Source organism: Helicoverpa zea, chromosome 10, assembly GCF_022581195.2.
Source record: "Helicoverpa zea isolate HzStark_Cry1AcR chromosome 10, ilHelZeax1.1, whole genome shotgun sequence".
NCBI lineage: Eukaryota > Metazoa > Arthropoda > Insecta > Lepidoptera > Noctuidae > Helicoverpa > Helicoverpa zea.
The window spans coordinates 3,271,431-3,288,472 of NC_061461.1; the positions used below are offsets into that span (position 1 = coordinate 3,271,431).

Genomic DNA, 17,042 nt, shown 5'->3' on the forward strand with positions numbered 1-17,042 from the left:
TTACTATAATTGCCATCAATAATAAATAATTAAGATATATTTGTACATGGTATAATTTTAAAAGCATAGGGTTGTACATCATAGAATCGACTAAATCGTGAGTAAAACTGAAAGTTTTTTTTTATCTATGTTAGAATGTTGTCTGTGGTGTTTCAGTGCCAAAAAAACTACTGATTGGTAGAAACTAATTGTACTTACAAAGTGTAGAAACGAATCTCTTTACTTGGATTATTTTATAAAGAAAGGAAATTCGAACCCCGTTCGATATTGATAAAGTTTGGATGGCTTTGCACCTAAAATACTAAAATTGTAACTAATCTTTTCAATACTTAAAATTCATTCCGTTTTGTAGCGTGCCCCAAATCACATTAAATAAGTAATGGTTTGGTACGTTTTTGGGTTGATCAAGTGGCAATACCATTATACCATGGCAATACGAATATTCTAAAATCTGCTAAAAAGTGTTTTATCAAGCACAGCGTCGTATATTTTGCAAATATTTTATGTAATACGATCAAAGGAGATTTATAATTTGTGATGTAGTGCAGTGTGCTAAAAAGCAGTAAAATGTCGCTCGAAATCCCGTTGATGAGCACCGATGAGGTGATTGTTTTCGCTACGATGTAAAATTAAATATTTTTCTCCGTTGAAAGTGCCAGTGTCGTAATTTATTATTTCTGTATATTCAGGTGATTGAATTAGATCCAGAGCAGTTACCTTCTGGAGATGAAGTGCTTAGTATATTACAACAAGAAAAATCGCAGCTTAATGTCTGGATCAATGTTGCTGTAAGTAAACTTAACCTCAACATTTTTGTTTATACCAGTTACACGTAGCTAATTTTAGTTAATTTAGGTTTTATAATACCCAAGCGTTTGCTTACAGTGAAGATAATTACAAACGACGTAACCTTTGAAATTTTAATTCTGATGCACTATTATAATTCAGCCCTTTGATCCGTGACTTGTCATTACTACACTTTCAGTAGTGACCAAGCAGTAGTAATTTCCAGCACTATACTTGCTATCAATTTCTATACTGTGTACAGAATGTTTTTTTCAAATACTGCTGTCATAATCAGATTGAATAGGGTGATAATTATCTAAATAGTTAGAAAATAAAAGCAAAACAATATTTTCTGTACTTTAATTGTATATCTACCTAAACAAATTGTTTACAGCTTGCATATTACAAACAAAAGAAGATCGATGACTTCCTCAAGATACTGGAGGCCTCCCGTACAGAGGCCAACATTGACTACAGAGACTTCGAAAGAGACCAAATGCGAGCCCTTGACATGCTGGCCGCATACTATGTGCAAGAGGCCAATAAAGAAAAGGTCAAAGACAAGAAAAAAGAGTTGTTTACTAAAGCAACTCTGTTATACACAATGGCCGATAAAATCATCATGTATGATCAAGTGAGTTCTATTCCTTCACTTACATTTGTTATTTTTAACTTATTTGATACATTTTTTAAATGTTACAAGATAACAATCCTTTGGGAAATGTGTTAAAAATTCAATTTAAAGTTTGCTGAATAAAAAAAGGTTGAAATAAAACTCTTTTATAAAATTCTAGAACCATCTCCTCGGTCGTGCCTACTTCTGCCTCCTCGAAGGCGATAAAATGGAGCAAGCAGATGCCCAATTCAACTTTGTACTGAATCAGTCTCCCAACAATGTGCCCTCGTTACTCGGAAAAGCTTGTATTGCATTCAACCGAAAAGACTATAGAGGAGCATTAGCGTTTTATAAGAAAGCACTGAGAACTAACCCAGATAGCCCAGCGGCTTTACGCTTGGGTATGGGCCATTGTTTCATGAAGCTGAATAATCAGGAAAAAGCAAGGTAAATATAAACAAGTATTGAAATCTTTTAACAATTTATTTCAGATAGTCATCCGTATAGTGTTATTGCAATTAACCTTAATGTTAGTATTAAATTAAATGCACAATAATTACATCAAATGAAAAAAAAAATTGCTTGTTGCAAATCTGCAAAAGTATTTTATGTTATATGCAGAATAGCGAAAGTAGTATATGTGCATGCCTTGTCATATCATATGATATTTATTTTGGAAATAGGTTTGCAAAGCGAGATGGAGTCTGTACTTCCTATCTAACTACCTTGAGAAAGAACACCAATATATCTTGTCAATCAATGCAATATGCAATCATTTAGCTAAATTAAAAAGCCATTATTTCGTGAAATGTTAGTTTATACTTTGAGATGAGACCTGATAGATGATAGTTATGTTATATTGGAGCTTACATAATATTATGTTTTACATATTATAATGTTCTTTTTAGGATGGCATTTGAAAGGGCTTTACAACTAGATCCACAGTGTGTAGGCGCACTGGTTGGCTTATCTATCCTCAAACTAAATCTTCAAGAGAGTGAGTCGAACAAAATGGCTGTGATCATGTTGTCAAAGGCCTATGCCATTGACCCCAAAAATCCTATGGTTTTGAACCATTTGGCTAACCACTTCTTTTTCAAAAAGGTAAGTTTGTTATAATAGTTGATTAAGGTTATGTGTCCCCTTGCTCTTTCTGAAATTCTATTTCCATAATATTTCTTGATACTGCTTCTGAAGAGATTGTAAAAGCTTTTTTTATAAAAGAATTGTTATTATAATCTAAACACCAATGATCTCACTTTAATACCTATGTTATATTTCTGCCAAAAGTATGCTGGTTCTTAAAAGCCTATATCATACACATTTTTTTTATATTCTAAATTCTTCTTCAAAAATTCTACCATAACTACCAAAACGGTACTAATGCACACTACCATTCTATTAGGACTATAGCAAGGTGCAACACTTGGCCTTACACGCGTTCCACAACACTGAGAACGAAGCGATGCGCGCAGAGAGTTGTCACCACCTCGCGCGAGCCTTCCATGCCCAAGGGGATTGTGATCAAGCCTTCCAGTATTACTACCAGGCTACACAGTTCGCGCCTCCCAACTTTGTGTTGCCACATTATGGACTGGGACAGATGTATATTTATAGAGGTGATACGGAGAATGTGAGTTTATGTTTTAATTCTTGTGATAAGTATATATTTATTTATTGAATAAAGTACACAATTAAAGTTACAGAGTGCTTTATAGGAATATACATCACCTGTAAGGTCGCAGCAAATTAGTTTTAAACGAAATATTGCAACAAGTTATCTTAGAAACTAGACTTATGTACTCAAACTGCTGTTGTATATAGTTATTCAAGCATAGATCTTATTAGATCCATGTTAGAAAGTTATGAGCCTTGAAGGTCTTAATTCTTTAATATTATTCTGCACTTTTATGGATTAAAATAATCAAAATCAAAAATCGTTTATCAGTAGGTTGAAAAACTGCACTTTTTGTGGTCCATATTTCTAACAAAAAAGAATAATTTCCTTACAGGCAGCCCAGTGCTTCGAAAAAGTATTAAAAGTTCAACCAGGCAACTATGAAACTATGAAGATATTAGGATCTCTTTACGCCAACTCACCTTCACAATCTAAGCGAGATATCGCTCGCCAACATCTAAAGAAAGTTACAGAACAGTTCCCAGATGACGTGGAAGCTTGGATAGAGTTGGCTCAAATATTGGAACAAAATGATTTGCAGGTAATTTTACACCAACTTAACATTATATTCAAAGTTGGTCACCATGTTGGCCATATGACACCAACATTTGTTGTTCTAGGGTTACCTACATTGGCTATTGGTCACCATGTTGGTCAAATCTCACCAATATTTGTTTTTCTAGGGTTCGCTAAACGCTTACAGCACAGCAATGAAGATTCTCAAAGAGAAAGTGAATGCAGATATCCCAGCAGAAATATTGAACAATGTTGCAGCCTTGCATTACAGACTAGGAAACTTGAATGAAGCCAAGAATTATTTGGAAGAAGCTCTAGAAAGGTATTTTGGAATATTGTTTAATTTTATATTTAATTATGTTGTTTTTAGGTTTCATTTCATTTTATATTAGTACTTCCTTTCTAATATTAGAGGTATACATAACTAATATAATGACCTTTGGGTACGTCGCGCTTTCTCGTCAAAACAAAAAACAAATGAAACTGCATAATAGAAAAACACACCATGAATTTTATCCGTTTGCGGGATTGGCTCCATTAGGATAAACCGCTTTCTTTCTCGTGCATTTTGGAATACCCTTTTTTAAATATCAATCAAATTTTAGGGAGAAAGCAGACGCCGAAACATTGGACGCTCAATACTACAACTCGATAGCGGTTACAACTATGTACAACTTAGCGCGGTTGAACGAAGCACTCTGCGTATACAACAAGGCTGAGAAACTGTACAAGGACATATTGAAGGAACATCCTAATTATATTGACTGTTACTTGAGGTAAGGTTTTATTTGACTTTTCTATCAAGTTCACTTGATAAGAAACGATAAGGAACTTTGGTTTTTACACGAAAGTAATTATTTTTATGTCATTTTACAATAATAATAAGTCATTTAATAATACACTCTTTTATCGACAATCAATCAGTGTGGCTTATTTTTTCAATGAGCATGTTTCATGCTATATCGGGTGTGTCGTTCACAATCACATTAAATGAAATGCGTTAATATACTGGTTAATATATGTCGGTTAACACAAAGAAAAAAGAAAATTACGTAAAAAAAAAAATTCAAACCAAGTAAATAGAATAAAAATGTGCGAAAATTAGAACACCATATAAAAGTCAGTCATTATAAACAACTGAAATTCTCCCTTGAAAACTGACAACTGTCAACTGATCAAAACATTCGATACTCCTAACTTTATCTCTGCTTTACACATGATGTTGTAAATTATAAAAACGAAAAATGACTCCTGTGGTTAAACCACTGAATGGATTAGGTTTTTTTTTTTTACAATTCGCCATAGAATATCATAAAGTACATGCAATAGGATTTAATGTGATTGTGAACGACACAGCCTGTATAAGACTAAAACTATTTTCAAAGTAAATTCGACATAATTTTGCTACCAATTTCCCCAAATACTTTAATCTGGCAACATTACAGGTTAGGCTGTATGGCTCGCGACAAGGGTCAAATCTACGAAGCATCCGATTGGTTCAAGGAAGCTCTGAAAGTAAACACGGAACATCCCGACACGTGGTCGTTGCTAGGCAACCTGCATTTAGCTCAACAAGAATGGGGGCCCGGACAGAAGAAATTTGAAAGAATTCTGCAAAATTCTAGCACTTCTAATGATGCTTATTCGTTGATTGCTCTTGGTGAGTGATCATGATTATGAATATTTCTTTTATAATTCTGTACCCAAAGAGAAAAACAGGACCCTATTACAAAGATTTGTCAGTCCATTGTCTTGTCTGTCAGTCCGCCATCCAAAAGGCTATATCTCATGAACAAGAAAGTTAGTTAGATAATTGTAATATGTATAAGAAATTAAGTATCCACTATGATTGCAAATATTAGAACTGAAACATAGAATTACATAAATAACTGTATATTTACATAAATAGAGCTGCATGCAAAAAGCGTTTTTTCGGCCGTTTTACACCGATTACACCGAGGTGAGATAGGCAGTCGCTCCTTGTAAAACACTGGTATGTACTTAGCTGAATCCGGTTAAACTGGAAGCCTCGGATATGATACACAGTGGCATTTCGTGCGCGAGGCCGACTCGGACTTGATAAAATTTCTAAAGTGAATTTAGTTATTAAATCTTTATTCTTCTCTCTTATGCAGGTAACGTATGGCTACAAACACTACACCAGCCGTGTAGAGAAAAAGACAGGGAGAAGCGTCATCAAGAGCGAGCTCTCGCTATGTACAAGCAAGTGCTCAAGAACGATCCTAAGAACATATGGGCGGCTAATGGTATCGGATGTGTGTTAGCTCATAAGGTAAGAAAGTTTTTAAGCGGGAAAATATTTTCTCGGGCCGTTGAGAGCTAAAATTGGGTGAGGTTTTTGCAAGAGAACGCACTGTTCACTTTTTAACCGACTGCCCAAAAAGGAGGAAGTCCTCAATCCTCCGAATATTTTTTTATGGGTCCGTTTGTCTATTTGGGCACAATTTAGTATGCAGCAGTATTTTTCTTGATGAAGTTCAGATACTTAAGTGAATACATAGGCGAAGTTAATAAATATATAGGGAAATTACATAAAAGACGCCGTAGGGGAAGTTCTTATATAAGCAAGTACATGGGAAGTACATAGGGGATTTTATATAAGAAGTAAGCAGGGAGAGTACATACGGGTAGTACATAGTACCTATATAAGCAGTTTTAATTTAATACATATCAATACATTTTTTGTTTGTGTCCCAGGGTTGCGTGAACGAGGCTCGCGATATATTCGCGCAGGTGCGGGAGGCGACGGCCGACTTCCCCGACGTGTGGATGAACATCGCACACATTTATGTCGAACAGAAACAGTATATTAACGCTATACAGATGGTAAGTACTTTGATTATATTTATATTCATAATCACTTTGAAGGTTCTTAATTCTCATGTTTGTAATTCCATCTTTTGCCTACCGATTTTAACCATTCTTATTTTGTTTGAAACTGGACTTCTCATATGGCCCCATTGTCTGTAATTTCAAATTCTTACATTCATAGTCATTATTGTACAAAGGCATGTTAATTCACTTTTTGAACATAAATATAACCAATTGAGAATATACGACTGTTTTTCCCCAAGAAACTGAGATTATGACTAAACATTTACATTTCAGTACGAGAACTGCGTCCGCAAATTCCGCATGCACCACGACGTAGAATGGCTGACATGGGTCGCTCGAGCACAAACACTCGCCGGTCGGGCCGGCGCCGCCCGAGCCTCGCTGCTGAGAGCCCGCCGAGTAGCGCCACACGACGCAGCACTCGCATACAACACCGCCCTCACGCTACGTCGCCGCGCCGCCCTCGTACTCAAAGACGATAGATCAGACTTACGTTTGGTTTTACGCGCGGTCCATGAGTTACACGTGTCGCATCGACACTTCTCGCGTCTGGCGGGAGCGACGCCGGACGCGACCGCCCGGCCCGACGCCTCGGCCGCTACTGCTGAGGCGAGGACCTGTGCCGACCTGCTGTCGCAGGCGCAGTGGCATGTGGCGAGGGCGAGGAGGCAGCATGATGAAGAGGTTACGTTGAGGGATCGGCAGAGGGAGCAGAGAGAAGCTTTCAGGAGGCAACAGGTTTGTACATGTTCATATTATCAAGTCAGTTTCCTCAATATTAAGTCCAATCTTTGACCCTCTGATGTCAGACATTTTATTTCTTGTGCATGCTCGTGTTCTTCTTGTACATTTCGACTATCCAACCGGCACCAGTTGCCAACTTCGAAGTATTATTTTGAGACTTAGAAATTCTTACATAACCCTGCTTTCCGTCCTAACTTGGAGTTAAATAATTGTTACTTATATCGGGTGTGTCATTCATAATCACATTAAATGAAATGCGTTAATATACTGGTTAATATATGTCGATTAACACAAAGATAAAAGAGAAATACGTAAAAATAAAAAAAAGTTTTTTTCAAACAAAGTAAATGGAATAAAAATGTGCAAAAATTAGAACACCATATAAAAGTCAGTCATTACAAACATCTGAAATTCTCCCTTGAAAACTGACAGCTGTCAACTGATCAAAACATACGATACTCCTAACTTTATCTCTGCTTTACACATGATGTTGTAAATTATAAAAACGAAAAATGACCACTGAATGGATTAGGTTATTTTTTTTACAATTCGCCATAGAATATCATAAAGTATATGCGATATGATTTAATGTGATTGTGAACGACACACCCGATATACAGACTAGATCCCATCCATATTACTTTTGGAGTTCGTTTTATTCTATTGTTAACGTTCGGCTCTCAAATCTCCTATTATTATTCTGACATGAGATCTCTCTAAAATGCAATCCTTCACTAAAAGAACACCAGTTACCCGACCACCAAATATTATAACTCTATGTAATTCTTATACTAAATTTCTAACACAGGAAGAAGAACGCAAACGCCGCGAGGAAGAACAACAGAAGAGTACAGTGGAGATGTTACAAAAACGTCAAGAATACAAGGAGAAGACCAAGAACGCCCTACTGTTCGCCGACATGCCCACTGAGAACAAGTCCAAGGGCGGCCGCGGCAGGAGGCGCGATGAATATGTGTCCGACTCCCCGGGCAGCGGCAGTGAAGGACCTAGGGAGGATGGGTGAGTGTGTTACCTAGGCGTTTGTGGACCTATTTATTCATGAATTTTATGTCCCTGAAGGACCCTGTTGGTTTAGGTCCACAATAAAGCAGAGCAGAGTGGAGAAGTTTGTCAGTAAAACTACTTAGTGGTATAACCACAAACTGGAGATTCATTGTCCTTTAAAAACTTCGTTCTGTGTTTAAACTTTAATGTAGACACTTACTAAGCTTTGCAAGAGCTAATTTAGTCGTTTATTTCATAAAATATTGGGACTTTTCTAAACATACAGTCGAAAGACTAAGTAGCTAATTCCATGACATATTGTCTATTCCACTTTTATAAACCTCACGGTATCTTGACATCCAATTTTTCACTTACAAGTAAAAAACGAGTTAGCTTTAATCAAACTATTTTTACGGAATGGAGCGTGTGTTCATATGGTTTACGAAATAAACCATTATAACCATTATTTATTCCAGTCGCGAGCCAAAACAACGCAAACGCAAGCGCGAACCAGGCGAGGGACGGAAAGGCAAGTCGCGTAAGAACAGACGCGGCTCCGGCAGCGATAGCGACCCGCCTAAGAAACGAGGCAGGAAGAAGGTAACTTACATGATTATGTTTGAATGAATGAAATCAAATAATGAATCACTGACATTTATTTAGTAGACATATATTGGTAGTGGAATACATTTTTCCATATTTAAAAAATTTTAAGACTACTTTCATGCATTTAAAACTATCTGACAATCTGATCATAAACAGATTTTGTTTCTGAATTTGAGCATTCTACTACACTATGTTGTAAGAAAGATAGTCATAAAAGATGGATGAGATATAGGTAATTATAGTCTTATGAATTTACAGCTGGTTATTTAAAGTAAATGTAATCCATATTCGTTATAAAACCTAGTAAGTGCCAGTAGTAGTAGTAGTAGTATGCCAGTGTATACTTCAGTTTCTAAACCTTTATAATAAATTCGACAGGGCGAAAAAGGTATCGGTAAGCGCGAAAAAGCGCGAGCAGCGAAAGCGGCCGACGAGAAACTTAGCGCGAAACAACGCGCGAAAATCGTCTCTAAAGAAACCATATCGACTTCCGAATCCGAATCGGATGCGTCTCGGAAGTCGCGCAGCAGAAGTCGCAGCGGCAGTGGAAGTCGCAGTGGGGGCAGTAGAAGTAGAAGTCCACCTGCTAATAAGGGACGTAAAAGGATTATGTCTGCGTCTGATAGTGATAGGTAAGTTTTTTATATGATAACTAATTTTGTAATATGACGATGAGTTCTTAAAAGTTGCTTTTGAATTTAGTTCGAATAAATTATATTACATTTTATTTTTTAAAGTCACTCAATTTATTTGAATGTGCAGTGTGTTTTCTTAGTTCTGACTTTCTGTGGGTAATTAGTATTTATTTTAAAGAAATAAAATATTACGTCTTAATTTTTGCAGGTCTAAAAGTCGTTCAAGGTCAAGGTCGAAGTCCAAATCTCGCAGCCGATCAGGATCTGCCAAGAGCCGCTCTCGGTCCAAAAGCAAGTCACGTTCGAAAAGCCGTTCGAGGTCCAAAGGACGATCTAGGTAATATTTTTTTACATATATATATGACATTATACATATAACACTGTTGTGCTTTGCATAAATCTTTTGAATTTTCAGCTATATAGTTATTTTGAATAATGTTGATGTAATTTATTTAATGTTTTAGGTCTAAGAGTGGGTCAAGGTCAAAAAGCCGTTCAAGGTCGAAGAGTAGGTCCCGTTCAAAGAGCCGATCTCGCTCCAAGAGTCGCTCCAGATCCAAAAGTGTTTCAAGATCTCGATCTAGGTAAGATCGTAACTTATACTTATGCATCAGAACTACACAAAACAACCCCCGTTATTCAAGTCAGTTAGGAAAGCTTTAATTATGACTAATTACATATAACTATTATTCCACAGGTCAAAGAGTAGATCTCGTTCGAAATCCAAAAGCGTATCAAGGTCTAGATCCCGTTCGAGATCTAAAAGCGGATCTCGCAGCCGATCAGGTTCTCGCGCCGGATCTCGCGCGTCCAGATCTCGTTCCCGCTCCGGTTCCAGATCTAGATCCGGTTCCAGAAATTCTAGACCAGACACGCCAGTTTCTAGAAAATCCGTTTCCGCTAGTGAAGACGAAGCTTAGGTTAGGTTGTAAATATTTGACTCTTGATTTTAACTTTAACTTTCTTTACCTACAAGGTAAGAGTAAAATATTGTTTCAGTTTTGTTCATAAGTATATATTTGAATACTTTCGTTGTTTTAAGTTTATGGTATGAGAATTGATGGCGCCTTGAATGTGCTGGTTTTATTGTCTATGGCATGCAGTTAGGCAACCACAGAGGTGGGAGAGCAATTACACACAACAGCATTGTTTTCTTATAATCTGGTCAAGTCAGATGCTATTTTAACAAAATAGGCCCTGAGTGAAATAAGGTTCCCTTGAAAATTATATTTTTCCATCTGTTAAATTATAAATGAGAACGGAATGTTGGTGAAATCACAAAGAAATATATATTTTGTACACATATCTAGTTTCTTCTTGATATTATTTTCTGAGATTTTAAACAACTATAACTTTTCAAAGAAATATCTTCCAATGTAATAAAACAGACTGCTATTACGTAACATTGCATAGTTTCTTGATTATTATATAACATTTGAAGAAAAATCAATCTCAACTCAAATATTGTTCAAAGTATAATATAATATAAAATTATGTTAAAAACAAATAGTTCAGTATACCCAATGTAAGGTTTTCATTTTTTTTATCAAACAAACCACTAAGAATTAAAAAAAAATACATCCACCTTATAACGTGGTCTAAAAAGAATGCTAGCTTTAGGTCTAGTTTAAATCAATAATTAAAAAAACCTCGTTTTATAAATAAGGAGTATTTATTTTAATGCGGTTTTTTTGGCACAGAACCCACTGTAAAATCAGCACTTTGTGTTGTGTGGTGTTAAAGTACATATATGGGGTTAAAAAAGTATTTTTCAAGGTGTACACTTTGCTTATATATTTTTTTCTGGACTATCCTACATACTCTGACTTCCACATTGCACTGTAAATATTTTCTTTGTCGACTTCTCCTTATCTCTCAATCTTGTAATATGTTCTGATAATTTTATGAGCAATGATTATAATTGAATAAAAGAGAAAATACCAATATTGCGTTTTAATTTATCCGTTGTTAAATTCTGTGTGACAAAGTGAAGGGCTTCTCTAATCTAGAGTACTCAAAATTACTATTAAGTTAGATATACATAAGATGTATTTGTCCTCGTCGCCTAAAAATACCCGATATACGTCATTGGAAACCTGGCCCAAATCAAAGTGTGAAAGGAGTTCCGTAGTAAAAATTATACAAAGCATTCATGAAAACATTGTATATTTAAGTCCCAATTTAGAGTACAATTTCAATTATTCGCATTTTAATTTCAAGAAAATCAATATTTAATACATCATTTTATTGTGTTTAGCGTTTAAATAACATGCAACAATTTAATAAATAGCTTAAGTATTTTACAATTAACATAACACAACCATCATATTGGGGAAATAACTTCATTTGTTAGAAACTCTAAAACAATAATAAAATAAGTACCTATGTGTACAATACAAGTTGTGTAGAGGATATTGAAAAGGTTGAACGAACTTCGCTCTTAACGTTTATCTTCTAAAGCTGTTATTTAATACTGATGCACTTGATCATATTTTTCAAAGTTATTATTGGTATTTTCTTCAACCTTTTCAGTTAACAAATACACACTGAAAAGTATTACTCAATTCCAAAGTTACAATCCCAATTTACTGATAGATTTATCTAATGGACTAAAATGTTCACTATTAAAATCTTAATACTTACTTTTAATAATTGAGCGTCATAATAACTTCGCTAGAATTTCATTTAAAATAATATCAACAAGTAGATATATTTTGCTAAAGTACATAATATCGGAACGGAATTCGTGTAACAATAAAAGTTGAGAAAATGCATTACTGTAATAAATTGCTCCAGTATAATATTAATAAGCAATAAAGTTCAAGAATCATATTCTGATACAAAACAAAAGTAGTGTTGGACTTCGGTGAAATATCAAAATCCTGCAGTCAGCCTTCGCTAAGTTTAAACGTTCTAAATCTTACAAAATCTCGATAGGTACAATTTCTCACAATTCATAGAAACTAGATTTCAAAATGTTATATAAAGATTTCTATTTTAATATTTGAGAATAAAAATTGAGTCAAAATTCGAATATGTGGCAGTTTTCGTTTTCTTTATATCGAGATTACTCAGTTATTGCTAGGTATAATAAAATGGAGCATTTAAATATAAATGTCTAGAACTATGTAACGTTAATGTGCGCTAATATATTTATACTAAACTATTTATGACTAGTATTCTAGGTAGTCAGTGTTACTATACCTAATATTTGGTGAGATTAAACATTATATTGAAATGATTACATGTTTAGGTATTTAGATACACTATAATCTTCCAGTCCAATGTTAATACTTAAAATTTAATTCTTACGCATTAGCTTCATAGTATGCCTAAGTAAATTTTCTTTAATACAGGCTTAAAAAGGAGTATAAAATTTCTGATTTCAAGCAGATTTGTGCTGATAAACAGGACATGGTTACTTAGTAATGAGGGCTACCGCGTATGAAATCGCCGCTAGAGGCACTTGTTTAGCGTGAGGTCTTCGAAACGTCAAATGCCACTGTTTTTTTACGCGCGCGGGTTTATATTTCTAATTAAATTAATATTGCGAATATTTAACAATACTGTAGATTAATTATGGCAAATACAGATTACGGATCTATAAATGTCACTGCTTTGACACACTTTTATCTTTCGGAAACTTATGTCCGCCTTTCTTTTTCGGGCAAAACGGCACTGCGCAACACTGTGGCATCGCCAATACATTCACACTATAGTTTTATTGTATTAAATATGATTTAATATAATCATCTAATGTACATATAAGTTTTGGCGCTCATAATACGAACTTTGATTGCCGTAGTTTAGGACCTCACGCTACAGTTGCGCCATCTGGTGAAACAAAAAATGGTAGCCCCCATTATGAAAGTTTGGTATGATAGCATATAGCTAATATATTGTGCGTTCTAGGTGGTGTTATTGCAGCTATAAAATAGAATTGAGATACAATGGCATCTCATGTTAGGAACAAATTATGTATTTATATCACTGCTGCTAAATAAATAAAACTTACATTCTTAGAATGACAAAATACAAAAAGGCGGTCTGTCTTACAATTACATTGGAAATGACTAGCCATAATAATTAGAAAATGGGTTTCTTAGGACGATTTAGACCTTATAAAACGATTATTCTAATACTTCGAGTATTAATAATACGAATGCGGAATGTTAATCAAAGTTATACAATAAATAAACTACAGTCGATGTCTATCAACCTTATGCCCTTAGTAATAAGGTCGAAATTTGAATAGCATTTACTCATGTACCTTAACTATACAGTGAAAGGTACAAATCTGCTTCTTATATAATTTCGTAAGTATTATTCATTATATTCCTAACTTAGAATATAGCTGGAGATGAGCGTTCGATGTTAGTCTTGCCAGTTACTTACACTGACATAAAAGACTTATTTTTCTAAATGTTTTAGTAGAAAATGTGTATATCTTTTCATGACTGACATAAGCTCGAATGGTATAAACTTTCACAAAACTTTATATGATCAAATATTTGGTGTGTATAAATTTTTAAGACAACTGGACCACTTTATTATAGCAAATAGAAATGTTAGATTGACTTATTGAATAATTGCAATTATCAACTTCTTTAAGGGTAGAAAAGTGTCATCTTAATTATAAATGGTTTGATCTCCAGCGTTTTATTCTAAGGTCCTTACCATAAACACTTACATTAACAGGCCTCTTTAGTTTGCGCGCCATTACTCTGTGCAAAGGAGACGGTGCCGTTGGGAACAGCCTGCGGGCCTCCGAGGAACGAGGTGAACGTTGTGTCTCTACTCATCGGAGGTTCCAACCCTTCTATAGGTATGCAGTCTAGTGTTGGTACTGTGTATTCCCTGGGAAACGAAATAATATGTAAGTATTGGAAGTAATTACAAATGATTTATCGATTTTGGTGCCTAATTGTCTAATCTGTACTTCTTTTTTGTTTGTTTGTTTTAAGGCTCCCAAACTATTAAACCAATTTGAAAAATTATTTCATTGATAGGAAGCTACACTAGTCCTGGGTAACATACGATTTATTTTATCTCGATACGGGAAGTAGTTACTCCGGGACCCGGCGGGTGAAACCGCGGCAAAAGCGCTAGTTTCATATACTGTTTGAAAGACATCTATTGTTTTTTTATGGCCACGTCAGTTAGGCAGATAAGTCAGCGTAAAAACCACATAAATATTTATCTTTAAACTGACTTAAAAAAAACTATTATTATAGAGTAAATAACAACAAACTTACATAGAAACATTATCCTGCGACTGCACAGAGTCATTGACCAGCTGCGGCAGTCTGTCGGGCTGCGGCGGCGGCTGTCGCGTCGGTCGAGCGCTGAACAAGAACACTCCCACCATCGCCAGCATGTACGATAGGAAATATAGCGCGTGGAACTGAAAGTAAAAAGGTTTGTTGTGATTGACATACATAAATTAATAAATCTTTCGAATTTTTACTAGTATTGTATGCTTTGTCGTGAGGTGGCAGAGTTGAATAAAATAAAATTTTGGGTCCTGGAGACAATTATAGGCCAGTTTTTTCCAAGTGTAGGAAGTAGTGCCCCAGAGAAATGATTACAGATTACAGAGCCAAAAACAATTACAGATTCAGATATTCTGAGTATTTTGCCCATAGAAGAAATCTGGGGCAGTTATCTCTGCACACGTTAAAGTAAACTGAATAAGTCTAGAAATGGGTATCAATGAAAGCCAACTCACCTTAAACTGAAAGATATACATCCCAGCAATCAGAGTATAGTAATCAGCCGACAGAAAAGATAAATGCAATATTATTGACCCAGCGTCTCTCAACATAAAACACTGTAAGATCTGGAATATTGTCTGTACCGAGCAGTAGCTACCCAACTGGATTATCGTGTCCAAATCATACCAGTTAAATGCGATTAACTCTGTGAATTCTAGGAAGAATGTTTGGGTACATGATACCACACTACCGATCAGGCCAAGGAATGCTAGGTAGTCAGAACATGATAGTGTTGTGAGCATCATTTCTTGGAGTACTGTGACCATGGCATAGAGTAGAGAGCCAGCAAGGCATAGCATGTCACCAACTAGTTGGTTTTTGCCTGAAAGAAAAATATATAGCGTAAGAAACCTTTTCAACATTATGTTACAACTAACAGAACACATTCTTTTTATGTGTGATGATTATTAATTTACAGTAGACAAATTTTTTATTTCCTATTGTGTTATAGACTCAACTTGTCTCCTTTTAATGAAGTCTAAAAAGGCATGCAGCATTTTACACATACTGTGACTTTTTATCAGGACTCATCTACATAAACATGAACAGACCCCAAAATATTGATCTAAAAATATATTTAAGTTTCATACCATCAGTAGGGGCTCCTTCAACATCAGCCCACACAACGCAGACAACTGCCATCAGGCCCATGGTTGCCCCAGCTACATGAACTACACCAAGTCTCTGCCCTCTCCAAGCTCCGCCCACTAGAGCGGCTCCCACACCGCTGCATGCAAGCAGCTGTCAGCTCAGCACTGAGGTGAACCGCTGGGACATCACCAGCAACCAGCTTGCCGTTACATCAAGGGTACATGATATTATTACTACCCACCATCTCCTAAAAATTGAGGAAACTTTGTGTTAAAAATTAAGTGGTAGGCAGGTTATATTGAACTGTTGGAAATTTATAGGTGTTTAATAAACTTATAGATGAGAATGTGGCGTTTCCGAACGCCACTGCGCTGGCAACCCGAGAATTTTATTATGCTCTGATCACTGTTCTGATATAGACATTTTCTTATCTATGGAACACATCTTTTTTCCAATGGACATGAATAATTACTTTACATAAAACTACTTTATTATAAAGCCTTCGAGTAAAACATTATTCCTCCGTGGTGTTAATAGCTTGTAGTGATAATATATGTATCGATGACGATCACTCAAATACATGGTTTCACGTATTAATGACTTTCATTCGAACCGCTCTGTGACGAACAAAGGGGACCCCTGAGTTCCCAAAAGAACTATAATAAAATACTAGCTTCTTTCTAAAATAAAATATGGACAGTAACAAATAATATGATCAATTTATAAAACCATGCAGCTACACTTACTTGGACAATGTTTTCAGCCCGTTACAGAGCAGGGATGGTGTGAAAAGTATAAAGAGTGTTAAGTACGGCACCACAAGTTGCCCAGTTGTTGGAAACTGCCATGTAGCACTTTGCAACAGTGTCGTCAATATACATTTACCACTCAATAGCAAAGATAGTACTTGACCCAGGAGAATACTTCGCCACACCCGCCTGAAGCCAGAAAATAATTATTACACTTTTGTTTATAAGACAAGCAACAAATTAAATGAACTCAAAATACTAGCCATCGCCCGAGCTCCGAGAAGTACTCTTCGATTTTATCACTAAAAGTTGGGTCTTCCATTGTTCTCTTAGACGTAAGTAGATTATTTAACTAAAAAATAATTTATTCAGGATAGAATCCTCGAGAATAATCAAGTTATTAAAATAAACAGCCATAATTTTCTTCACACGGACTGAAAGGCAAAACAAAATTTGACAATTAAAAATTTCGTTCTAAAACAGCAT

General features: G+C 35.5%; 3 protein-coding genes across 3 annotated transcripts; 1 reads left to right on the plus strand and 2 right to left on the minus strand.

Moving 5' to 3' along the window:
* Nucleotides 1-433: 433 nt before the first annotated feature.
* Nucleotides 434-11,386, plus strand: LOC124633702 (RNA polymerase-associated protein CTR9 homolog). The gene is made up of 19 exons (XM_047169011.1): nucleotides 434-603; nucleotides 690-788; nucleotides 1,181-1,420; nucleotides 1,581-1,849; nucleotides 2,311-2,506; nucleotides 2,808-3,035; nucleotides 3,415-3,621; nucleotides 3,764-3,918; nucleotides 4,202-4,372; nucleotides 5,042-5,256; nucleotides 5,732-5,889; nucleotides 6,315-6,443; nucleotides 6,726-7,190; nucleotides 8,005-8,216; nucleotides 8,678-8,801; nucleotides 9,186-9,439; nucleotides 9,651-9,779; nucleotides 9,907-10,026; nucleotides 10,140-11,386. The coding sequence occupies exons 1-19, from the start codon at nucleotides 568-570 to the stop codon at nucleotides 10,360-10,362; spliced, it is 3,630 nt and encodes a 1,209-aa protein (XP_047024967.1). The 5' UTR covers nucleotides 434-567; the 3' UTR covers nucleotides 10,363-11,386.
* Nucleotides 11,387-11,591: 205 nt separating this feature from the next.
* On the minus strand, nucleotides 11,592-15,938 carry LOC124633703 (solute carrier family 35 member F2-like). Its single transcript, XM_047169012.1, has 4 exons — nucleotides 15,807-15,938; nucleotides 15,171-15,538; nucleotides 14,698-14,846; nucleotides 11,592-14,299 (listed from the first exon to the last, which is right to left on the minus strand). Exons 1-4 carry the CDS (start codon nucleotides 15,865-15,867, stop codon nucleotides 14,134-14,136), a joined length of 744 nt encoding a protein of 247 aa, XP_047024968.1. The 5' UTR covers nucleotides 15,868-15,938; the 3' UTR covers nucleotides 11,592-14,133.
* Nucleotides 15,927-16,990, minus strand: LOC124633705. The gene is made up of 3 exons (XM_047169014.1): nucleotides 16,820-16,990; nucleotides 16,554-16,745; nucleotides 15,927-16,054 (listed from the first exon to the last, which is right to left on the minus strand). Exons 1-3 carry the CDS (start codon nucleotides 16,876-16,878, stop codon nucleotides 15,961-15,963), a joined length of 345 nt encoding a protein of 114 aa, XP_047024970.1. The 5' UTR covers nucleotides 16,879-16,990; the 3' UTR covers nucleotides 15,927-15,960.
* Nucleotides 16,991-17,042: the final 52 nt, after the last annotated feature.

Coding starts and splice junctions, on each gene's coding strand:
- LOC124633703 (XM_047169012.1), bottom strand. CDS start 15,867: ATGGGCCTGATGGCAGTTGTCTGCGTTGTGTGGGCTGATGTTGAAGGA. Junction 15,539..15,806: donor TGAAGGAGCCCCTACTGATG/GTATGAAACTTA, acceptor TTTTTCTTTCAG/GCAAAAACCAACTAGTTGGT. Junction 14,847..15,170: donor TGTATATCTTTCAGTTTAAG/GTGAGTTGGCTT, acceptor TTTTACTTTCAG/TTCCACGCGCTATATTTCCT.
- LOC124633702 (XM_047169011.1), top strand. CDS start 568: ATGTCGCTCGAAATCCCGTTGATGAGCACCGATGAG. Junction 1,850..2,310: donor AATAATCAGGAAAAAGCAAG/GTAAATATAAAC, acceptor TGTTCTTTTTAG/GATGGCATTTGAAAGGGCTT. Junction 3,622..3,763: donor TGGAACAAAATGATTTGCAG/GTAATTTTACAC, acceptor TTGTTTTTCTAG/GGTTCGCTAAACGCTTACAG.
- LOC124633705 (XM_047169014.1), bottom strand. CDS start 16,878: ATGGAAGACCCAACTTTTAGTGATAAAATCGAAGAGTACTTCTCGGAG. Junction 16,746..16,819: donor TTCTCGGAGCTCGGGCGATG/GCTAGTATTTTG, acceptor TTCTGGCTTCAG/GCGGGTGTGGCGAAGTATTC. Junction 16,055..16,553: donor GGGCTGAAAACATTGTCCAA/GTAAGTGTAGCT, acceptor CTCAATTTTTAG/GAGATGGTGGGTAGTAATAA.